This window comes from Pagrus major, chromosome 8, assembly GCF_040436345.1.
Source record: "Pagrus major chromosome 8, Pma_NU_1.0".
Classification (NCBI taxonomy): domain Eukaryota; kingdom Metazoa; phylum Chordata; class Actinopteri; order Spariformes; family Sparidae; genus Pagrus; species Pagrus major.
The window spans coordinates 12,680,887-12,700,979 of NC_133222.1; the positions used below are offsets into that span (position 1 = coordinate 12,680,887).

The 20,093-nt window shown below is 43.6% G+C and overlaps 2 protein-coding genes across 2 annotated transcripts; one reads left to right on the plus strand and one right to left on the minus strand.

The window, feature by feature from the left end:
• Window positions 1-102: 102 nt before the first annotated feature.
• rab3il1 (RAB3A interacting protein (rabin3)-like 1) lies at window positions 103-11,304 on the plus strand. Its single transcript, XM_073471215.1, has 12 exons — window positions 103-188; window positions 475-806; window positions 5,139-5,322; window positions 5,435-5,530; window positions 6,172-6,249; window positions 6,467-6,703; window positions 8,480-8,608; window positions 8,701-8,813; window positions 9,035-9,058; window positions 9,341-9,440; window positions 9,529-9,595; window positions 9,700-11,304. The coding sequence occupies exons 2-12, from the start codon at window positions 598-600 to the stop codon at window positions 9,783-9,785; spliced, it is 1,323 nt and encodes a 440-aa protein (XP_073327316.1). The 5' UTR covers window positions 103-188; window positions 475-597; the 3' UTR covers window positions 9,786-11,304.
• A 557-nt stretch (window positions 11,305-11,861) lies between these two features.
• On the minus strand, window positions 11,862-20,051 carry epx (eosinophil peroxidase). Its single transcript, XM_073471803.1, has 17 exons — window positions 20,034-20,051; window positions 19,862-19,949; window positions 19,691-19,781; window positions 19,448-19,623; window positions 19,017-19,149; window positions 18,207-18,336; window positions 17,922-18,128; window positions 17,384-17,750; window positions 17,150-17,310; window positions 16,810-17,068; window positions 16,560-16,730; window positions 14,711-14,948; window positions 14,421-14,632; window positions 14,180-14,344; window positions 13,627-13,710; window positions 12,391-12,487; window positions 11,862-12,175 (listed from the first exon to the last, which is right to left on the minus strand). The coding sequence occupies exons 1-17, from the start codon at window positions 20,049-20,051 to the stop codon at window positions 12,118-12,120; spliced, it is 2,655 nt and encodes an 884-aa protein (XP_073327904.1). The 3' UTR covers window positions 11,862-12,117.
• Window positions 20,052-20,093: the final 42 nt, after the last annotated feature.

Below are 20,093 nucleotides of genomic sequence, written 5' to 3' on the forward strand. Positions count from 1 at the left end.
GAAATGTGCACAGCCGGACTCTAACTAGAAGGTGTTAGTGTTTAACCCTTCCTGTCTAACCAGGAGACCTACAGCAGGGCGAAGTACGGACTGACTTCAACCTGCTGAACTCTCGATCTTGAGATTATCGAAGCGCAGTTTCAGCAGTTTTTACTGAGTTTTTACTTGGTGCAGCTCTGATCACTCTGGTGAGTATATTCTGTGTATTATTTCGTCCTGAAGTGATCCAGGATGAGTGTAAGTCTATCATGTGTGTGATACTGTATCTTATCTTAGGTTGAAGTAATGTTTACACTGGATATCTCAAAGAAAGAAATTCCTTCAGCACGAAAGCCTGCAAAGAGAGAGCCTGACTTCCTTTAGCTCTGTGTGTAAGTTACAGTTTAGCACTGCAGACGTCACGGCTCGTCCACCGACTGCTGGAAGACTTTGACTTTGTTTGCATTATGTAACTCTTTCTTTTCTGCATTTTAGGTGTCTGACACCCACAGGAATCAGGATCATTAAACAGGAGGAAAAGCATTCAACATACTTTATGTAACTTCAATGGAGCCATCTATTAGTTTCTGAAGAGTCCCTGCATCTCCTGAGAGAGACATGGATGCTTTTGAGGGAATTCACAGTGTCCGGATTTCCTCTTCTCCACCGTCTTCAACAACATCCAGCCCAGGATATGAAGTCCTCAAAGCAGGGAGATCGGGAATAGCAGTATATTCCTCTGCAGTTTTTTTCGGCACACCTGACGTCCTGGGATCCAGACACAAGTCCAGCAGGGAAACTGAGGAGAAAGGCTGTGTTGTTGGACGGTAAGTGTCAAAAACCTGATGAGTTGATCTCACCTGTGTGGAATAAACATGTTGGTTTTTACTGGTTAAAAAAGAGGTGTTAACTAAAGTTTAGTGTTAGATCATTTCACTATTAATTAACTTGCTAAAATATACCACAATAGCTGTATATAAAAGAATGACTTTTTTCATTAAATGCTTAACTCTCAGTTAGTGTTTCCCAAAGTCCAAGATGACATCTTTAAATGTCTGATTTTGTCCACGACCTAAAAATATTCAGCTTTTTGTCATGGAGGAGTAAAGAAACCACAACATATTTACATTAAAAAAACTGGGATCCTATAGTTTTCAATTATCAAAATAATTGAAAACTAATCAATCACTCACAACTTCTACTCACTGAAATGAAAAATGTTGTTTTCACCTGTGACCATCACATTGAGGTAGAAGACAGTTGGACTAGTCAGTATGTAAACTAGCTGACAATGGTCTTTATCTAGTCACTAGCTTAACTCTAAAAATACATGATGTTATCTTAGACCTGTTTTACATGTAAATTTTATTCCACGGCCGTCAGACAAAGTAGTAAAGGGCGGAGGAACCTTGGCTGTCACGAGCAACATATTCACAGACAGAGCCACACGATCGGGCATTTTTTCAATCTGTGGGCCGACTGCAGGGTCGGATCAGGACTTGTTTTGGTTTTAATTTTTTCCTTCATTATAAAGTACAGTAGAGACCCAACAGGAAATGAGAGAAGTCCCTTGCCAAAGCAGCCAACTGATGTGCTTTATTATGATAGATTTTAAGGCGTCTAAAGTGGATTTGTATATTGAGAGATGGGGTGAATTGCTGTAGTATGAGAGTCGCACTGATGCTCTTTGTTTGGTTAGTAGAGCCTGAATGATATTGATGATGGCATGATAAATATTTTAATAAAAGAAAAACAAACAAAAATTGTCCCCTAAATTTTGTTTTTCAAAGACCTGTGATCAAGTAGTGGAATATAACTAAGTATGTACAGTACTACTGCACATGTAGTATGAAGTCTTTTGAGGCTCCAGAGGAAGCTGCATGTAATCTGATTAATTAACTCAAGTGATGTCACTCTGTGGCTAAGGTGCATTGTGGGTAATCTAGTCTCCAGGTTTTGAAAAATAAGAAAAACGCGTGGAATAAAAAAGGTGGTATCTGTGGTTCTGTCGTATCAATTTTGATAATTTGTTTTTAAACTGTCCATAGCGAGTGCAATGCAGGACTGCTTTGCCTACATTACCCACAATGCAACTTGAAGCCACTGAGTGACATCACTGGAGGTAATTCATCTGGTTACAGGGCAACACAATTTCATATTGTTTTACTTTGTTTATAATTGGCGGACCCTGCCACCGTTCTAGCTTGTAACAGTAATAATATTTAAAATATTTAAAAATAAATATTTCTGAGTTTGTATCATTACCTCATTAATATTGTAAATATCAACATGAAGTGCCCCTTTAAAGTGGCATGTACATGAATGCATCACTCATTATAATCCAGTCATATTATATTATATTATATTATATATATTCTACTGGAGTTATCCATGGGCCATTTTGCATAATAAGTACTTTTACTTTTGGTCCTCTACTTTGATGCTAATACTTTTACTTAATTACTTAATTTTTAATGCAGGACTTGTACTTTGACCTGAGTGACAGATGTGATCAGTAATGGAGTAGTGCAGTAATCGGATACATGGATGCTGGCTGCATGTGTCGGTGCTGCTGGCTGCATGTGTCGGTGCTGCTGGCTGCATGTGTCGGTGCTGGCTGCATGTGTCGGTGCTGCTGGCTGCATGTGTCGGTGCTGCTGGCTGCATGTGTCGGTGCGCTGCTGGCTGCATGTGTCGGTGCTGCTGGCTGCATGTGTCGGTGCGCCGCTGGCTGCATGTGTCGGTGCTGCTGGCTGCATGTGTCGGTGCGCCGCTGGCTGCATGTGTCGGTGCTGCTGGCTGCATGTGTCGGTGCTGGCTGCATGTGTCGGTGCTGCTGGCTGCATGTGTCGGTGCGCTGCTGGCTGCATGTGTCGCTGCTGGCTGCATGTGTCGGTGCTGCTGGCTGCATGTGTCGGTGCGCTGCTGGCTGCATGTGTAGGTGCGCTGCTGGCTGCATGTGTCGCTGCTGGCTGCATGCGTCGGTGCTGGCGGCTGCATGTGTCGGTGCTGCTGGCTGCATGTGTCGGTGCTGCTGGCTGCATGTGTCGGTGCGCTGCTGGCTGCATGTGTCGGTGCTGCTGGCTGCATGCGTCGGTGCTGGCGGCTGCATGTGTCGGTGCTGCTGGCTGCATGCGTCGGTGCTGGCGGCTGCATGTGTCGGTGCTGGCTGCATGTGTCGGTGCTGCTGGCTGCATGTGTCGGTGCTGCTGGCTGCATGTGTCGGTGCTGCTGGCTGCATGTGTCGGTGCGCTGCTGGCTGCATGTGTCGGTGCTGGCTGCATGTGTCGGTGCTGCTGGCTGCATGTGTCGGTGCGCTGCTGGCTGCATGTGTCGGTGCTGCTGGCTGCATGTGTCGGTGCTGCTGGCTGCACGTGTCGGTGCTGGCTGCATGTGTCGGTGCGCTGCTGGCTGCATGCGTCGGTGCTGGCGGCTGCATGTGTCGGTGCTGCTGGCTGCATGCGTCGGTGCTGGTGGCTGCATGTGTCGGTGCTGCCTGCATGTGTCGGTGCTGCTGGCTGCATGTGTCGGTGCTGCTGGCTGCATGTGTCGGTGCGCTGCTGGCTGCATGTGTCGGTGCTGGCTGCATGTGTCGGTGCTGCTGGCTGCATGTGTCGGTGCTGGCTGCATGTGTCGGTGCGCTGCTGGCTGCATGTGTCGGTGCGCTGCTGGCTGCATGTGTGGGTGCTGGCTGCATGTGTCGGTGCTGCTGGCTGCATGCGTCGGTGCGCTGCTGGCTGCATGTGTCGGTGCGCTGCTGGCTGCATGCGTCGCTGCTGGCTGCATGTGTCGGTGCGCTGCTGGCTCCGGACCGGACAGGCTGTTTTCAGGGCGTTGGGAGTGGATGCGCTGTCATGTGACCTGTGAGAAAGAGGCAGAAACTGAGGAGGGACGCTCGTTTTTCTTGTCTAGAAAAGGGAACACAGAGGATGAGAAGAAAAGCGGTGAAGGACGTGTAAACTTCATGGTTTTGTGTGTGTCACTGGTAGTTAAGGAGGCTGCTGCTGTTGATGTGTCGGTTGTTACGTCAGCGTCCGCATTCCTCCGCTGACTGTGATTTAAACGGCTGAGATTAGTTTGACTGAAACTAGCTAACGTTAGCTCACTCTGTTCACTGTTTACTAACTTAAAAACAACAACAACGACAACAACAACACCTGAAGGACGCTGGAGGGGAGAAGCTGACAGATACCCAGACAGGGCGGGAGGTTTATCTGCGGTCCTGGCCGCTGACAGGGTAAGCTTTAAGGGCGGACACCGGGGAAACCTCTCCGTGTTAGAAAAGTTGTGACGTTAGCTGATTGTTAGCTAAAAGTCTCGGTTCGTGTGTGTAGATGAACTGATTTGAGCACAATCTGTACAACTTGGTGGGAAAAAAACAACACCATTTAATTAACTGAACGTGAGGTTGCTAATGTAGTAGCATAGGGTTTAAAGCTGTGGTCCGCGGACCTTCAGGGGTCTGTGGCTCAGCTGATTTCTCACATTGTAACTTTAATTAGCTGTAACTCAGTGATGTAGTTCATGTGTAGACCCCAGAGCTGGGGAAGAGGCTGCTTTGATTAGGGGGACACTGATTATTAGTTTAAGCTGATTATCTGCAAGACATTCAGCTTTTTTACAATTATAGGTTTGTGTGTTTTGTGTGTCAGATTGCAGATAAAAATAAAAATACAGTAATTTGGCTCTGATTGGCTCTGTAATAGTTGATCAGCACTGAATAATCTGAATTTGTTTGCAAAAGTTATCAAAATAAATGGAGTGAAAGTATGAAGAAGCAGAAAATGGAAATACTGAAGCAAAGTACCTCCAAATTGTACATAAGTACAGTACTTGAGTAAATTGTAGTTGTTGTTCGATCACTGGTTATTGTCAACTTTGAGACTAAGATCTTTATTTTTCCTGTAAACGTATAATGGTTCCTAATGTTCGAAACATTGTGAATCTGTTTATGAATCCTCAACATCAAACGCTCTGAAACTAAAATGGCTGTACATGTAAGGGTCAGTGTACAATACAGCTGCAGCCGCTTGGCAACTAAAACAATGTGTGGTGTAGCCAGTCATCGTCATTAAATCAACCGTATATCCTAAACTGTGGACAGAAAATCTTTCTTTCCCCTCAATAACAATCCTGATTGTATTTCTGCTTTTGCAAAGGTTGGTAGATCTGGATCCAGAGCTGGAGTCCAGAGTGGAAGGAGGCGGCCAGGCTGGGCCCACCTCAGGCCGAGACCATGGCAGCCTCTCCCGGCTCCGTAGCTCCTCGCTGGAGATCAGAGAAAGAGAAATCAGAGAAAAGGGGTCGGAGATCCTCAGGGAGCAGCTGGACGCTGCCAAGAAGGTGTCGCAACCTACTTTCTGCTGACACGCGCAAAACCTGAAAAAAAAGAGTTGACAGTGCAAATGTCCTTCCTCGTAAATGTGGTTGTGATCTTTTCTCTTGCACATCTCAGGAACTGAAACTGAAGGACAAGGAGTGTGAGCGTCTGTCGCAGGTCAGGAATCAGCTGGAGCAGGAGCTGGAGGAGCTGACTGCCAGTCTGTTTGAGGTTAGCAGTAATCACTGCTCTCTGCTGAGTGCACTGTAATTATGATACGTGGGTTTGACCCTGGTGATGAGGGAAGTGTCACGATGCTGCGATTCATTACAAGTCCTCAAAATGACAATTTGCTTTGCAGTGAAAACATTAAGTGTAAATTTAACACTAATGTTTCATCTTTTTCTCTGTAAGGAAACAATGGATATTCTGTGACGAGGTTTTGCTCGACAGAAACTTCCCGCATAGTTTAAATCAACACAAATCAGAGTTTTATTTTATGACCAGTGGATCAAATGATTATACAGTATGTGAAAGGGGTCGCTCATGCTGACAAGCGGCTGGACTCTTCAGTTCCCCTCAGCTTTACGAAGCATTAAACCTCTTGTGGCTCATTGTTTTGTTTTTCTGGCCCCAGAGCTGCAATGATCATTTATATTATGAAGGAATCAAAGCAAACATGAAAAATACTTAGAGACAGCACACGTGATAATGCTCCCGGGAACATTTATTATCTCCATATGTGACGTTTCAGTCTGAAGCCCCTCTTCAGAGTTTTGCTTCCGTTCAGCACCCAGTCTTTAACGTCTTTGGATGCTTTTATAAAAGCTTTGATAAACTTTGTGTTGATGTTTCAATCTTCTTCTCAACAGGAAGCTCACAAGATGGTGCATGAAGCTAACGTCAAACAAGCAGGAGCAGAAAAACAACTGAAGGAGGCTCAGGGAAAGGTGTGTGAAGTTGTTTCTCTAAAGTCCTGTTCTCCAGTAGGTAATACTTCATGACCCTTTGTCCCATTAAAATTCCTTCACAGCACCTAAACTATTTTTGAATTGCACTCTGGGGCTGCTCTGCTAAATAGTTTTGAAGTCAACAATAAAAGCCCATCATCAAACCATCGCTCTCTTAACTTTTTGTGTCTCTACTTCTTCTGTGTCTAACTCCCAGATTGACGTTCTGCAAGCAGAGGTGACAGCGCTCAAGACTCTGGTGTTGACATCGACACCTTCTTCACCAAACCGCCAGCTACATCCACAGCTGCAGTCTTCAGGAACCAGGGGAGCGTACAAACATGTCGGGGGCCACATCCGCAACAAGAGCGCGAGCGGTGCCTTTCCATCCTCAATTGGAAAACCAGAACCGTCCTCTGTTTCCATTCAGCCTGCGGCCAAAGAGGACCGAGAGGTAACCTGAATGGTGTTTGCACATTTGCCTCTCTTCTCCTTTAAGTATGTTTCTGCAACTTGGACTCTGTTTCTGCCCTTCATTCCTGTTTCCAGTCACTCGTATCTTTGCTTTTCTTTTCTCACTATACTAACCTCTCCCTGTCTTGATCTTCCTCTCTGTCTCTGGTATCTCTTCCTCTCTCAGCCTGCCGTTCCTGCTCTCCTCTCTCTGATACTCTGCCTGGTCCCTGGCCAGTCTGTCAGTGTGAACTTTGACCATTACTGGCAGGAGCGGGGGGAGGGGCTAGACATTGACGGCAGACAGGTAACTGCATCCCTTTGACCGGCCTTCAGCTGCTGGCAGGTCTTTAGCTGCTGTTTTCTGTAGTTTGGGCCTTTTATGGGACAATGAGTAGGTTTTTCCTGCCCCAGAGCACAAAGGGATAATAATGCACCGTCTCTCTTGGGACAAAGTATTATCAGTCATTTTCTTGTTTGCAAAACTCAGTGAGTAACATAAACGTGGTGCCTCTGTTTTCACTGTTGCTGTGAGATGGACATGGACTTGATATGTCTATACACTACTACTTGATACTTTTTACAACAGCGATAGTTAAGACTTGATTTTAATGTTTGATCCTGTCAAGTGTTTGTTAGTGAAATACAATGTTTATGACTTACAAAACAATGTGTTATCGCTTCTGTCTCCTTTTGGAAAGAGTTTTTTCCTGCTAATGCGAGACCATTTTCACTGGAGAGTGCCAATATTAGCACAGCTCTTTAAACAGCTACAAGTATGCAGCAGGAACCGAATCTCCACTTTGGAGATTCGTGGAGGCACAAGTAGAAAAGTAAACGCACAGCCTCTTTATTCCACTTTCACAATTTATATTATCTAACCATGATTTGTTGCCATGGTTGCTGTGTGGCTCTACAATGTTGGTCTGTTGAACACTTTGCAGACTGACTGAAATATTTAACTTTTGTTGCATGGATGCTATCAAATGTGGTTCAGACAACCGCAGAGTTCAGGGTGGATCCTAATCATTTTGTTGACATTTTCTCGAGCGCCACCTACAGATAAAAGTTTTCACTTAACCTGTGAAATATTTCAACATCTACTTGATGGATAACCGTGAATTGTAACATGTTCGTTGAACCCTTAAGTTTTCTTTGAATGCCGTTACCTAGCCAAAACTTAAATGTGTTCAAGACTCACATTTATGAACAAATACCTGTAAAATATTCCCATCAATCTTAGCTGCACTTTGTGTTCATTGCTAATCCGAAAATGTTAGCATGCTAACATGCTAGGACAGTGAGCATGGTAAACATTACACCAGGTTAACATCAGCAGGTTAGCATTGTCATTGTGAGCATGTTCGCAAACTGATGTAAGCGCTTTTAGTTTTTTAATTTACGCATAGGTTTATTGACCAATGCTAGGGCTAAAAATTAGCACCAGCCAGCAGCTTAAGCTGAAGCTGTAATTTTTCTGTTACAAGACTTTTCAGTTGGTAAATGTGGTTAAAATCTATTTTTACCATGCTAGAAGGCAGAAAATGAATCTTTACCAGAGTGTTTTGCACAATATAATACTCATTGGATCTGTGCCCTAATAAGCCAGCTCACCTGCCTCCATTTTGAAAATGTGCTCATGATCTTGTCACTTGCAAACTTCTGTAATTTAACGGCGGGTTACGAAGGGTCGGAGGTAGAACCATAACTGCATGTAGTTGTCACATTATAAAGGCAGTTTAATAAGCCAGTGTGATGGACTGTTTTCTTCTTGCAGATGGACTCCGTTCTGTATGCAGAGTTTTTAATGTGGAAGGAGAATCCATGTCTTGAGCGTTCCTCCGCCTTCCTGAGTCGCATCTACAGAGAAGACATCGGACCCTGCCTCTCCTTCACCAGATCTGAGGCCAGAATCTCACTGCTTCGTCACATAAACACTGCATGTTATATTTCACCGTGTGAAGTTATATTAACATTATTGATTACTTTTCTCCACAGCTGTCACAGCTGGTGCAGAGCGCAGTTGAAAACAACTCTTTGACTATCGAGCCTGTGGCCATGTCAGCGTTACCGATGGTTAAAGCCTCAGCTATAGAGTGTGGCGGCCCTAAGTGAGTTATCACGTTTACAGATTAACGATCACCTGTCCGCTCTTTCACCATTCACTGCTAAACAATGGCATAGTCATCACTGAAAATCCACTCTTACTTGTATTTGGTTTCTCACTGCTGTTAGTAGTCATAGCTGGAGGTTTTTCAGTCTTACATCAGAGGGGTTTAATCAACGGGCACCTTTCTAATCACTGTCTGATTTAAAAATCTTTTTCTTCCAGTGGCTTTAGAGCAGCAATAGAGACGTAAGTCCTCTCGGGAACCAAGCACCTGTCAACTTTTCACTAACACAAGTGACTGATCTGCATGTGTCTGGTGTGTGTTAATGGAACGGTGAACCTTTTCCTCTTCCAGTGACTAACTTTCTCTGATTGTGCACTACTCTTTTGTGTGGTCTCACATATTCAGTCGTTGTTCAAACCCAGCTTTCATTGGATGTGACTCATGTTCACTGTTTTGTGTGATAAATCACTGTGTATCCACGTCTTGTAGCTGTTTTCTGACAGCTGATCCTTCTCTATTTGTAGAAAATGTGCGTTAAGCGGCATGTCGCGCCTTTGCCGACATCGCATTAAACTTGGCGACAAAGGGAGCTACTATTACATCTCTCCTTCGAGCCGAGCACGGGTAACTATTGCTTTATCTCTGTAACCTTCATTTGATACACTGCTGTTACTACTGTTAACTTTTGCTACATGTGACCATGTTTTTCTAGATCACGGCTGTTTGCAATTTTTTTACTTACATCCGCTACATCCAGCAGGGCCTGGTAAGACATGATGGTAAGTTAACACTAACATCTTTTTGTTTTGCCTCCTTTGCTTTTCCAAGAAGGGTTTCATTCAGGCAGCTGACATGTTGTATCTTTTGTTGTCTCTCTGTCCAGCGGAGCAGATGTTCTGGGAGGTGATGCGTCTCCGCAGAGAGATGACTGTGGCCAAGTTAGGTTTCTACCTCACTGACCAGGGCTAGAGGACCTGACAGTCCACTGAAACACGGCGGGACAGAAGATCCCAGGACCAGGATTATTCAAGGTCCTGGTCAGGGTTAAACTGTGGTAACAAACAAGTCATGTATCAGTTTTAGTAGCAGAGGTTGTGCAGCATTGTAGTGCTGCAGCAGAGGTCAATCAACAAGGGAAGAAGAAACTGTTCACTTTTATGCAATCAGACAAAGAATTAAACCAGCACAGATAGATAGAAGTAGAAATAACATGCTTTACTGCAGATGAGGAGAGTTGTTTCTGTTTCTGAACCTCCCCGGTGGAGTCTCATGTTAATACAATAGATTCTGTGTCATATTTCAGGTCTTGGTCTTTGTGAGGAGCACAAAGCGAGATGAAACCAGTCTAGAGAGTTTAGTTGTCTCTTACCTCAAGTATTACATATGCAATGTCTTAGTTCCACCAAGTTTTCACCAATTATTTGGTTTGTTTTCTTTATTTTTACATAAATATGATGCTCGTTAGCATCTCATTGTTAAATTCAGTTATCAGCTCAAACACCAGACGAGACTTTTTGTCTCAGCAGTTGATGCACTCCTGCACTTCCTGTTCTCGTTGCCTTGTATAAAAACACAAATGTAACAGCTGCAGCCTTTTTGAAAGGAACAGCTTGATGCTAGCCTGGCCTTACTTAAAGCAACAAATGGGGCTTTTCCAAACAGAAGTGCTGGCTCGACTTGACTCGGCATGTCTGCTCATTGGACCTTGCATTTCCACTTCAACAGGGCTATTAGGTCTTCAACTTACGGCACACTTGTCTTGATTAGTGCTCAGGAGCGGATTTAATAGTGCGTTCATGTGGTGTCGGAATTATCGAGGGAAAAAAAATCTTTAATCCACAGAGATTCAGTTGACCACACAGAGACTCGGCGCGGCTAAAAGTGCCAGTGGAAAAGCCCTAACAATGTAACTTCCTGGAGAAAGATAGTTAATTGATCAGTCCCATCTTCAAATCATCAAATACTGACACTTTGGATTCGTGTTTGATTACCTGGGGATGAGACTCAACCATCAACTATCTTTCTTCAGGAGGTTATACATTGTTGCTTTAATGACCAGATACATTAATCATGAATTAGTGTTGACACATCCAAGCTCAACATAGTGACAGATTCACAATATAGTTAGAAAATAAAAAAGCTTTAATACAAGTGATCGCAATATGCACAACTGTAGTTTTGCACGTCTGCAATGAACAGTCTGTACATACAGTAAAAGCCATAAATGACTTTGCATGAATGCAGTACATAGCCATATTATGCAATGTATATTGATTGTACCTCATAGTGTAGATTTATTGTTATTAATGGCCATTTTTTACAGAAAGCGTCTGTTGAAGGTAAAACTGAAGAATATTGTGTCAGAAAGTGCAATAACTGCTTCTTAGCCTTCTTTAGGGCTTTGAGGTTTCTAACCTCAGTGTACTGATAATCAACTGTCTTCCAGTGTAAACACGCCATTAAAGACCAGCATTGTAGCCTGATGACATCTCCTTTGTACCGTGTGTGATTTATCTGACAGCAGATAAATAGATTAGCTCGTCTGACTTTGATGCTTTGTTTTGTTTTTTGGTCTTTTGTGCATTTTAAACTGAAGATTGGGAACGATGACTCATCGCCGTAATTCAATTCATTTTACAACCAGTACAACCAGATGACACAGAGACCTATTTCTCTCAGAGCACGACACTGATTTGGCTTTAGATTAAGATCACTGCCAGGAACAGCCTGGTTCCCCTCGATACAAAGACACACACAGAGCTGCCAAACAGGTTTGTGTGCAGGAATCAGTCACAGGGATATTGAGACCAGATCCCGCTCAGAGGGATTTTTATGGTATGAAAATCTGTTTTTGGAGCTGACATTCCAGTAAGATTTTAGTTTCCGGATTGAAAGGACTTATGTAAGCTTGTTATTTTGTGTTCATGACCTCATCTTTGACTTGTAGTTAATGAGGGAGCGCCGTCAGACTGGTCAATTCAATTCAATTCAATTCAATTCAATTCAAAAAACTTTATTTGTCCCCAGGGGGCAATTAAAGGATTATGTTAAAAGGTCAGTAACATAATGTGTAGTCAGAGGACATCGTATGATATAAGCATACAAACAACAGGGGTAATTATAAATGTGAAATATTGATTTGTTCAGCCGTAGTGTGATATGGCATCATCATAAATAAACAAAACAAAATAAAAACAGGTCCAGAAAGTTCACAAATGATTATTTTAGGTTGCAAATATACTGAAGACAGATAATGTTCATATGACATACAGGAACATTAGAACAAAAACTGACCAAACTCTTAACTTTTCGCCTGGCAACATCCAGCATTCACCAACTCTTCTTTCTTGGGGAAATATCTGCAAAAGAGACATTCAGTTATTCATATTTCGATGTGAAGTTTTTATTATGTTTTATTATGTTTCAGGGATAAACGAACAATTTACAGAACATTTTTTCTACTTGTGTGTCAATATGTTAGTGTGTTTTTATGATCTGATCGGGGCCACCTACAGAATTTGAAGGCACTGTAGTCAACAGTCCATTAAATTGACTTCTACCTTCAGTGACTGACCTGCGGTAACAGAACATCAGCAGCAGCAGTGCGGCCACACCACCGATCACTACCATCACTGCAGTGACAACAGAGACGGCGGACAGCGAGGACGGTTCTGGATCAATGCACACAAACGGGAGAACGGAAGTGGATAACACTTAAATGTTGCACATTTTTAAATATGTCAGCAATGTAAGCGAGGAAAGAATAAAGGGACAGTCGCCTCAAAATCAAAAATACATATTTTTCCTCTTACCTATAGAGTTATTTATCCGTCCAGATTGTTTTGGTGTGAGTTGCAGAGTTTTGGAGATATCCGCTGTAGAGATATCTGCCTTCTCTTTAATATAATGGAACTAGATGGTACTCAGGGTGTGGTGCTCGAAGTACCAAAAAATTACATTTGAAAAACTCAACAGCAATGCCTCTTTCCAGAAATCATGACCCGGTTACTCAAGATACTCCACAGATCTTGTTGTGGTACTTTCATGTAGGAACTATTCTCTCTTTACTGAACTACACCCCCTCCAGCTCTTACCACTCTGCAAAAGGAAGCATGCATCTACTCATGGACGAGAGGCTAACTAACTAAGCTAGCCAACAAAACAGCTCAACTGAGGAGGGTTACATCCGGTGCTGTGACAGACATGTATGGATGCCTATTTTTGCCAGTTTCAGAAAAGAAAGATGAAAACTAAGCTTGATGAAACAAATATTCCCTTTGTAAGTCACACATATGAGATAAAAAGTCAAAAATTCTATAATATATATATATTTTTTCATTAACTGGTGGAAATGGGCTTCCATTGACACGAGCCTCTGTTTCATGAGTAGATGCACACTTCCTTTTGCATGGTGATACAGTTGGTGGGTGTAGTTTGGTAGAAAGGAAACAGTTCCTACATGAAACCGCTAACAACAAGCTCTGTGGATTATCCTGAGTAAATGGGTCATGCCTTTTGGAAAGGGAAAGAGACATTGCTGTTTAGTTTTTCAAATGAATTTATTTGGCGCTTTGAGCACCACAAGTCGAGTTCCATCCAGTTCCATTATATTCGATCTCTAAAACTGGGCAACTCACACCAAAACAATCTGGATGGAGAAATAGCACTACAAGTAAAAGATAAAAATATGTAGTATTGATTTTGGGGTAACTGTCCCTTTGATTTACATGGTACTTTTCAAAACAAAAGTTACAAAGTGCTTCACAATAAAGCACTAAATATCAAACAGGCAGAAAATGTGTGAACCAACCTGAGCAGATAAATGAACCAGGTGTGTTGAGGCACTCCAGGTTTTGTGGGCAGGGAGAAGTTTGTTCTTGACATTCATTAATATCTGCAACAAATCAAGCAGACATGCATTCTGTATCTGATGGGACGGGGCGATTAGTCACAATTATTGTTAATCTTTCAGTGAAATCATATGATTGGAAGATATTGTAGTGACATGATCCAACAGTGTTGATGAAACCGATGATGAAAAACAGGTAACATTTTGGGGAACGGTTAACAGAGCAATTTCATCAGTCTGTCTTCATCTGTGTTCCTCAGCAGATGAGGGTTTTCTCACTTTGTATCTCAAGTTTCAAGCCAGCGCGGACGAGAAGTCATTAAAGGGCTTAAAAAAAAATTAAGTTTGAACGTCTACAATTCAGACAGTGTGGTATGCTCAAAAGCTCCAATGGACCTTAGTGGTTGGAAGAGTGACTTTTGTTGTGATTTTACAGACATAAACCATTTTGTGATGCACTGATCTTCAATATCTACTCCGCTCAGATCACCTGGACCTAGTCCAGGCTTCATACCTTGACATGTTGGGGGTTTGGGGCTCCACTGCTGGCTGTCTGGATCACAGCTGACAGATGAAGATCCCAGCAGCTTGAATCCAGAGTGACACTGATACAGAATCACAGAGTTGCACAGCATCGAGAAGCCGGATTGAATCCTGGGTATCGGACCACAGCTGGGATCTGGAAGAGAGGTCAGGCAGGGAGACATGACAACACAACAAACCTGATATCAAATTCTTCTTTTTCACTTTCTTACCCGTGTCCGGTTCTTTCCATGGGCTGAGGTCGAGGTGGGGGATGAGCGGGTGTGAACAGGCCAGCATATCCTCTGGTCTCTCGGTGCGTGAGAACGGGTTTGCAGGGACGTGAGTGATGTGGCTGTTGTCACAAATGATGCGGGAAAGAGAGACGGCGTGGAGGTGTCTCCTCTGTGGGTTGGTGAACACACCTTCTCTTTCCCACCAGAACCTCAGGAGAGAAAAAAACATTTAGATTTCTCTTCTTGCACGATAATATTCACAATTTTACATCAGGATTTAGTTTTACTTGTCCCCGTCTCTCAGTGCTCTGAACTGTCTTGCCAGCAGGCAGGACAGGAGCGGTCCGACTCGACCTCCGGGCAGAGCGGGCTCAGAGATGGCCCCCACCCACACGTCGATGTTGTGTGGCGTCCCGTACAGGAGCTGGAATTTGTGAGCTAAAGTGAAGTTACTCAGAATCTCGGCCAGTTCTGATGTCGTGTTGGGAACAGAGAGGCTGCAGAACCTTCTCCACGAGCCGTATCCTGATGTGGAGAGACGGGACAGACAGAAGAGTGAGCACTAAATACAAGGTTTTCAGTTACCTGAAACAAAGACCACCTCTAGTAAACATCAGAAGAAATTACAGCACTTAAATGAAATAAATCATTACTCTTTGGGGCAAATGGCTAGACTCTGTACTTCAGCAGATGCCATATATTTACCCGTGGTGCACCCACTTATTTTGCCTGATTATATTTCTTCTCAGTTCTGTGTGAGCAGCAACAGAGTGTGCTTGATTGATATCCTCCTAATTCTAATGTTGTGTTGGTGTAGGTGTTGGCAGAGATATCAGTCTGCTGTTGGTACATGTTTGTAAGTACAGTATACCATGGAAACCACACCGACCGGCTCCAAGCGGCTCTGTGCCAGTTGTGTGTTGGAGCGCACCCATTGTTCCCAGCAGAGCTCCACCCAACTTCAACCTGAGCAGAGGTCTACTCAGCCACAATAACTGACACATACACATACATTCCTTCTTCTGGAAATAGTTCAGGAATCAACAGACTTTCTTCACATCACTGGTGGCTGCATTTGTTTGGTGTAGGAAGGTTGGTTTGGCGCATGTTGACTTTCTCTGCATCATTTCATATTAATGTATACAGTATGCTCTGAGCTCTTTTTCAAAGTATATCTTTGAAGTTAGCTCACTATCAAATTATCTATGGGTTATCGCACTGTACTAGGAAATGATGCAAGTGCCAATGGATGACTCACCTTTAGAATGTCACTGCCAATCAAAACTTTCCAAATAATTAACTTTATTTATTTATATAGCACCTATTAAAAACAGAGTTTACAGTGCTTAGACAAACAAGCAAAAGCAAGACAATATTCCAGAATAAACACAGTCAAGTCAAACACAAGGAAGCCCAGTCTAAGGTTAGTTAAAACAAGAAGACAGAGCAGAAAATGTAAAAACACTAAAAGAGAAAGTCAGATTATTTTCCAAAGATTAAAAGGTTTGTTGTGTTGTCTAATACATGTTTCCACCTCCACCTGCACTCAATTTTATTTTCTTGCAGCTGTGAGAAGCTCCTCAACAGCACAAAACAAGTAGATTCGGTGTGCATACTGATTTTTTAAGTATACTTGATCGTCTCACTTTTTCTTTTAATATATTAATTTTAATTTTGGAAAAGCATTTATTTCACATTCATCAATTTACGTAGTTATCATTCCTCAGAGGTGAGTGGCTCTGATTTTAGCCACCTCCTCATCTCAGTCTTTTTGTTTGCAGCCAGAAGTATTTGTCTCTTTTTTCCGTTTAATACACTACAGACTCAAAACCTGCTTAGCATTAGTGTGGAACTACTGTCATGATTTACTGAGACATCGAGCTGTCATTGTTTTGTTACATCTACGCCTTTCTTTTATGACAATGTGACAGTATCTTCTGTGAGAAAGGCCAAATTAATATCTGTCCAATAACTCTTATTAAATGTTTGTTTTCTTACATTGTCGACGTTGAATTTACCCTTTGCCTAACATAATGGTAGAAGATAAAATAAATACACTTTGCAAATTAAAACAAATCTTGGTGATGGTTCTGACTTTTGAGTAAAAAGTGATATCAGAGGTAACAAAGCTGGTACCTGGCAGGCCGTGATCCCGGCCCCTCTGGAGGTTGAGGGCCCCGAGGTCCAGAGGCATCCCTCCCTGCGCCTGAAACAGCCTCTCTCTCAGCTCCTCCACCATCATCTGACCTGGAGTCTGCAGCTTGGCCGGAGACAGCAACAGACCCCGCAGCACTGGGTCTATACCACCTGACACACCAGAAGAAAACAGAAAACATGAGTACATAATTGTCATCAGAGTGTAATGCTTCACAGCATCGTTCTTTACCTTCCTGCACAACCCTCCAAGAGGCAAACAGTGAGTGATGCAGAGGCAGCGGGGGATGCTGTGAGTTGGTGGTGTATCCTGGCCCCAGCCTGCTCACGACTGGCTGCACTGTGACGTGGGCAAAACGAAAGGCAGCGGTAGCGAAGACGTTAGCGATGGTGGGATCCTCCTCAGGATCGTAGCCCTTGTAGGGAGGCATCAAACGAGACATGGCGCCCTCACTGATGACCCGCGGCAGGTAGTGCTCCCATGTTAGGATCTGGACAGGCAAAGGAAGTAGTTCAGAGTGAAGGGAATGCTCATGTAGGTAGAGGTGAATGAAATCCAGCTGAAGTGATACCTGATGAATGGCTCCCATGATCTTGCGTGCCTCCTGATACAGGGTGTCAGGGCTCCAGTGAGGGTTGAGCCGCTGCAGCTCTTTGACCAGCCGGTTGTGCTCCCTCAGGAAAAGCGTGTGCAGTGCGATCATTCCCAGATGTTCGTTGGCTCTGGAATCACCTGTGAAACATGAATCATGAACAAGAGCTCCACTAAAATCTAAAGAGAGATCTTACTGCATGTACTCACTCACCAGCTTGAAAGCAGGACGTGGTGTTCTCCTGGCGCTTGGATCTGTCTGATGCCCTCGAGGTGGTGGAGTTTCGAGGGCCACAGGGGTCCAGGTGAGCCTGCAGGCGGGGAAGGAACGGCATATGGGCCAGCTCCTGGTCCGAGTGCTGGGAGTTTACGGCCATTGAGCCCAGAGGAGAGGAGAGGTTTCTTAGAGCCGAGGCCAGACTGGTGGAGCTGCCGTACACCATGCTGGCATCCACAAAGGAGGTGATGGCGTTGAGCTGCTCACGGTGGCGGTGAGACAGGACGCCAGCGACACAGCTGGGAGCAGAGCGGAAGAAAGGCATGCAACTCTGGACGCCGTTACGAGGATCTGACAAAGGGATCTGGGAGGAGAGGTTTTATTTTTTTATAAGTGATGATGAGGGGAAAACTGTTGCCTCTAAAATAAATAAAGAGTTGCAGCATCTACACAGTATGTAGAATGAAGGACAAGTTAAGGAGGGACAGAAAAACAAAGCACACTGGACTAAGAAGCAGCTGACAGTAAAGCTCACCTGTATGGGGAAGCAGGGCGTGTCCCGGCTGCAGGTGTGGGTGCAGTCAGCTCCTGTCCTGAAGGCGGCTGTACTGGGGCTCTGAGGTGTCTGCACCACATCGTGGTCTATCCACTGACCCCACTCCACCAGCAGGTGGGACAGAGTGGAGTCCAGAGAGATGTTGTCGTTGCGAGTGAACAACACCTCCTGAGACACCAGCCGCACCTGGACAACAGACAAAGTGTTGGAGCTACAGCAGCTGACGGGACAGAGGATGAGTGAGTGCTGCTGCTCGACTCTTACCGGAGGCAGAGTGGCGTTATGGTAGGTGTGCTCCGGGTCCCAGCCTCTGGGCGTCCCCCACGAGTCCTCGTACTCTGGAGGCAGCCAGCGGGAATATGGGATGTTTGCAGCTCCCCATCTGGGATATTTTCTAGACAGGACAAAGTCTGTTAGAGACAGCACTGCTCTTGTGACTACATGTTTCTTTGTGTGAGCACCAGAGTTAGGATAGTTTTTATTTTTGCATATTTTTTAATTTTTGTTTTCAATTCAGTTTAGTTTAAGTTAGTTTCCAGAGTGGGTTTGCTCATTTGGTTTAATTTTTATTGTTTAAAAATTTTTAGTTTTAGTTTAGTTTTTATTAGTTTCAGTTAATAGTTTCAGTTTTTGTTATCATAATATGGGGATATTTGTCTGGGGCAAGATGTTCAGAATACATATCACAGTACAAACTCAACACTCTTTGAAGGCAGCTCACTCAGTCATGTAGAAATCCAATGCCTCCTCCTCATGCTTATTGTTCTGACAAATAAACTGACAAAGACTAAAACTTAATACAATTCCTGTTGACATGTATTTAATTTTAGTTTGTTTTGTAAGTACACAATATTTCAGTTGAATTTTTGTTTTTATTTCAGTTCAGTAAAATGTGTTTTCACACCTAGTTTTAGTTTGAAGTCATATTCATTCATTATCTGTAACTGCTAATCCTTTGAGGGGTCACAGAGGGCTGGAACCGATCCCAACTCACATAGGTTTTAGTCATTCGTCATTCGTTTTTAGTTTTTATTTTAGTTTTAGTGAATTATAATAACCTTGGTAAGCACTGACCTGTTGTTGCACTCTCCTGTGATGGATCTGTAGCGCTCAGACAGACAGTCAGAGTCACAGCTGGGTCTTTGCAGCTCAGCAGAGCAGCCGGTCACCTGCAGCAGGTTCTCAATGTCTCCTTCACTCAGCAGCTCTTTGGGAACGAACAGTAAACACAGCAACTAAATTATACAAATAATAACTTGCATATTTAGAGAGGAAATCCCCAGATGACTTTAACTTGCTCGGAAGTGACAAGTAATACCAGGCCTATTTGTACTAACATGTCAAAAGCATGTAATATTTGTCTAGTACCTTTAATTAATCTGTTGTCTGAAACATAGCCAGGGTAATGAGAGCCTGGCATCTAAGATAAGTTTAGTTTATCAACAATTTCACATACTAGATGCAGAAACATCTGTATGTGTTGTGTTAAAGCTGCTGTTCAGTACCATTAGGGTTGGGCTGCTCCATAGTGTTGGTGTACACCATCTCTCTGATCAGCTCCACTGTGTTGTCCAGCAGCTCTGCAGCCCAGACCTGAGTCCTGGTCGTGGCTTCAATCTGTTTAAACTGAGCCAGCAGATCACTTGGTCTCAGGGCGCCTTCAGACAGAGACTTCTTCACCCTGGAATAATTTAGAGATTTTTTTTTCAGTGCCTTATATAAGTGGGTACTAATCATGTAATTTTTACCTTTCACTTGTGCGAGCATAAGCAGCATCAGTCAGCTCAATCGCTCTCTGAAGAGCCTCCTTCACAAACACAGATCCCAAAAACACAGTTCCTAAAAAACACCACAAAGATCCAGTTAGAAAGGCTCCTCAGTGGCTGCTCTCATCAGTAATAATCAGCCAGACATCCTACCTGAGGTGTTGGCAAATTCTCTGTTCAGTGAAGCGTGCTCGGGGAGAGAGAGCAGGACGAGAGCCAGTCCAAGCAGAGAGACGGACACCTGAAACCAGAACACTTCTAACTAAACATCTCAGGAACTTTATTCTTTTATTTTGATTAAAATTAAATATAAAGGAAAACTCACCATGAGTGCTGTGTCCATCTAGAACCTTAAAACTATTCAGTCAAAATCACTTCTGGTTGA

Bases quoted from the DNA above. Each gene is read 5' to 3' on its own strand.
- rab3il1 (XM_073471215.1), top strand. From the start codon at position 598: ATGGATGCTTTTGAGGGAATTCACAGTGTCCGGATTTCCTCTTCTCCA. The intron at 807-5,138 runs GTAAGTGTCAAA...GCTTTTGCAAAG, and splicing joins AAAGGCTGTGTTGTTGGACG to GTTGGTAGATCTGGATCCAG. The intron at 9,596-9,699 runs GTAAGTTAACAC...CTCTCTGTCCAG, and splicing joins GGGCCTGGTAAGACATGATG to CGGAGCAGATGTTCTGGGAG.
- epx (XM_073471803.1), bottom strand. The intron at 17,311-17,383 runs GTGAGTGAGTAC...CATGTTTCACAG, and splicing joins CACGTCCTGCTTTCAAGCTG to GTGATTCCAGAGCCAACGAA. The intron at 16,731-16,809 runs GTAAAGAACGAT...CTGGTGTGTCAG, and splicing joins TTGGAGGGTTGTGCAGGAAG to GTGGTATAGACCCAGTGCTG.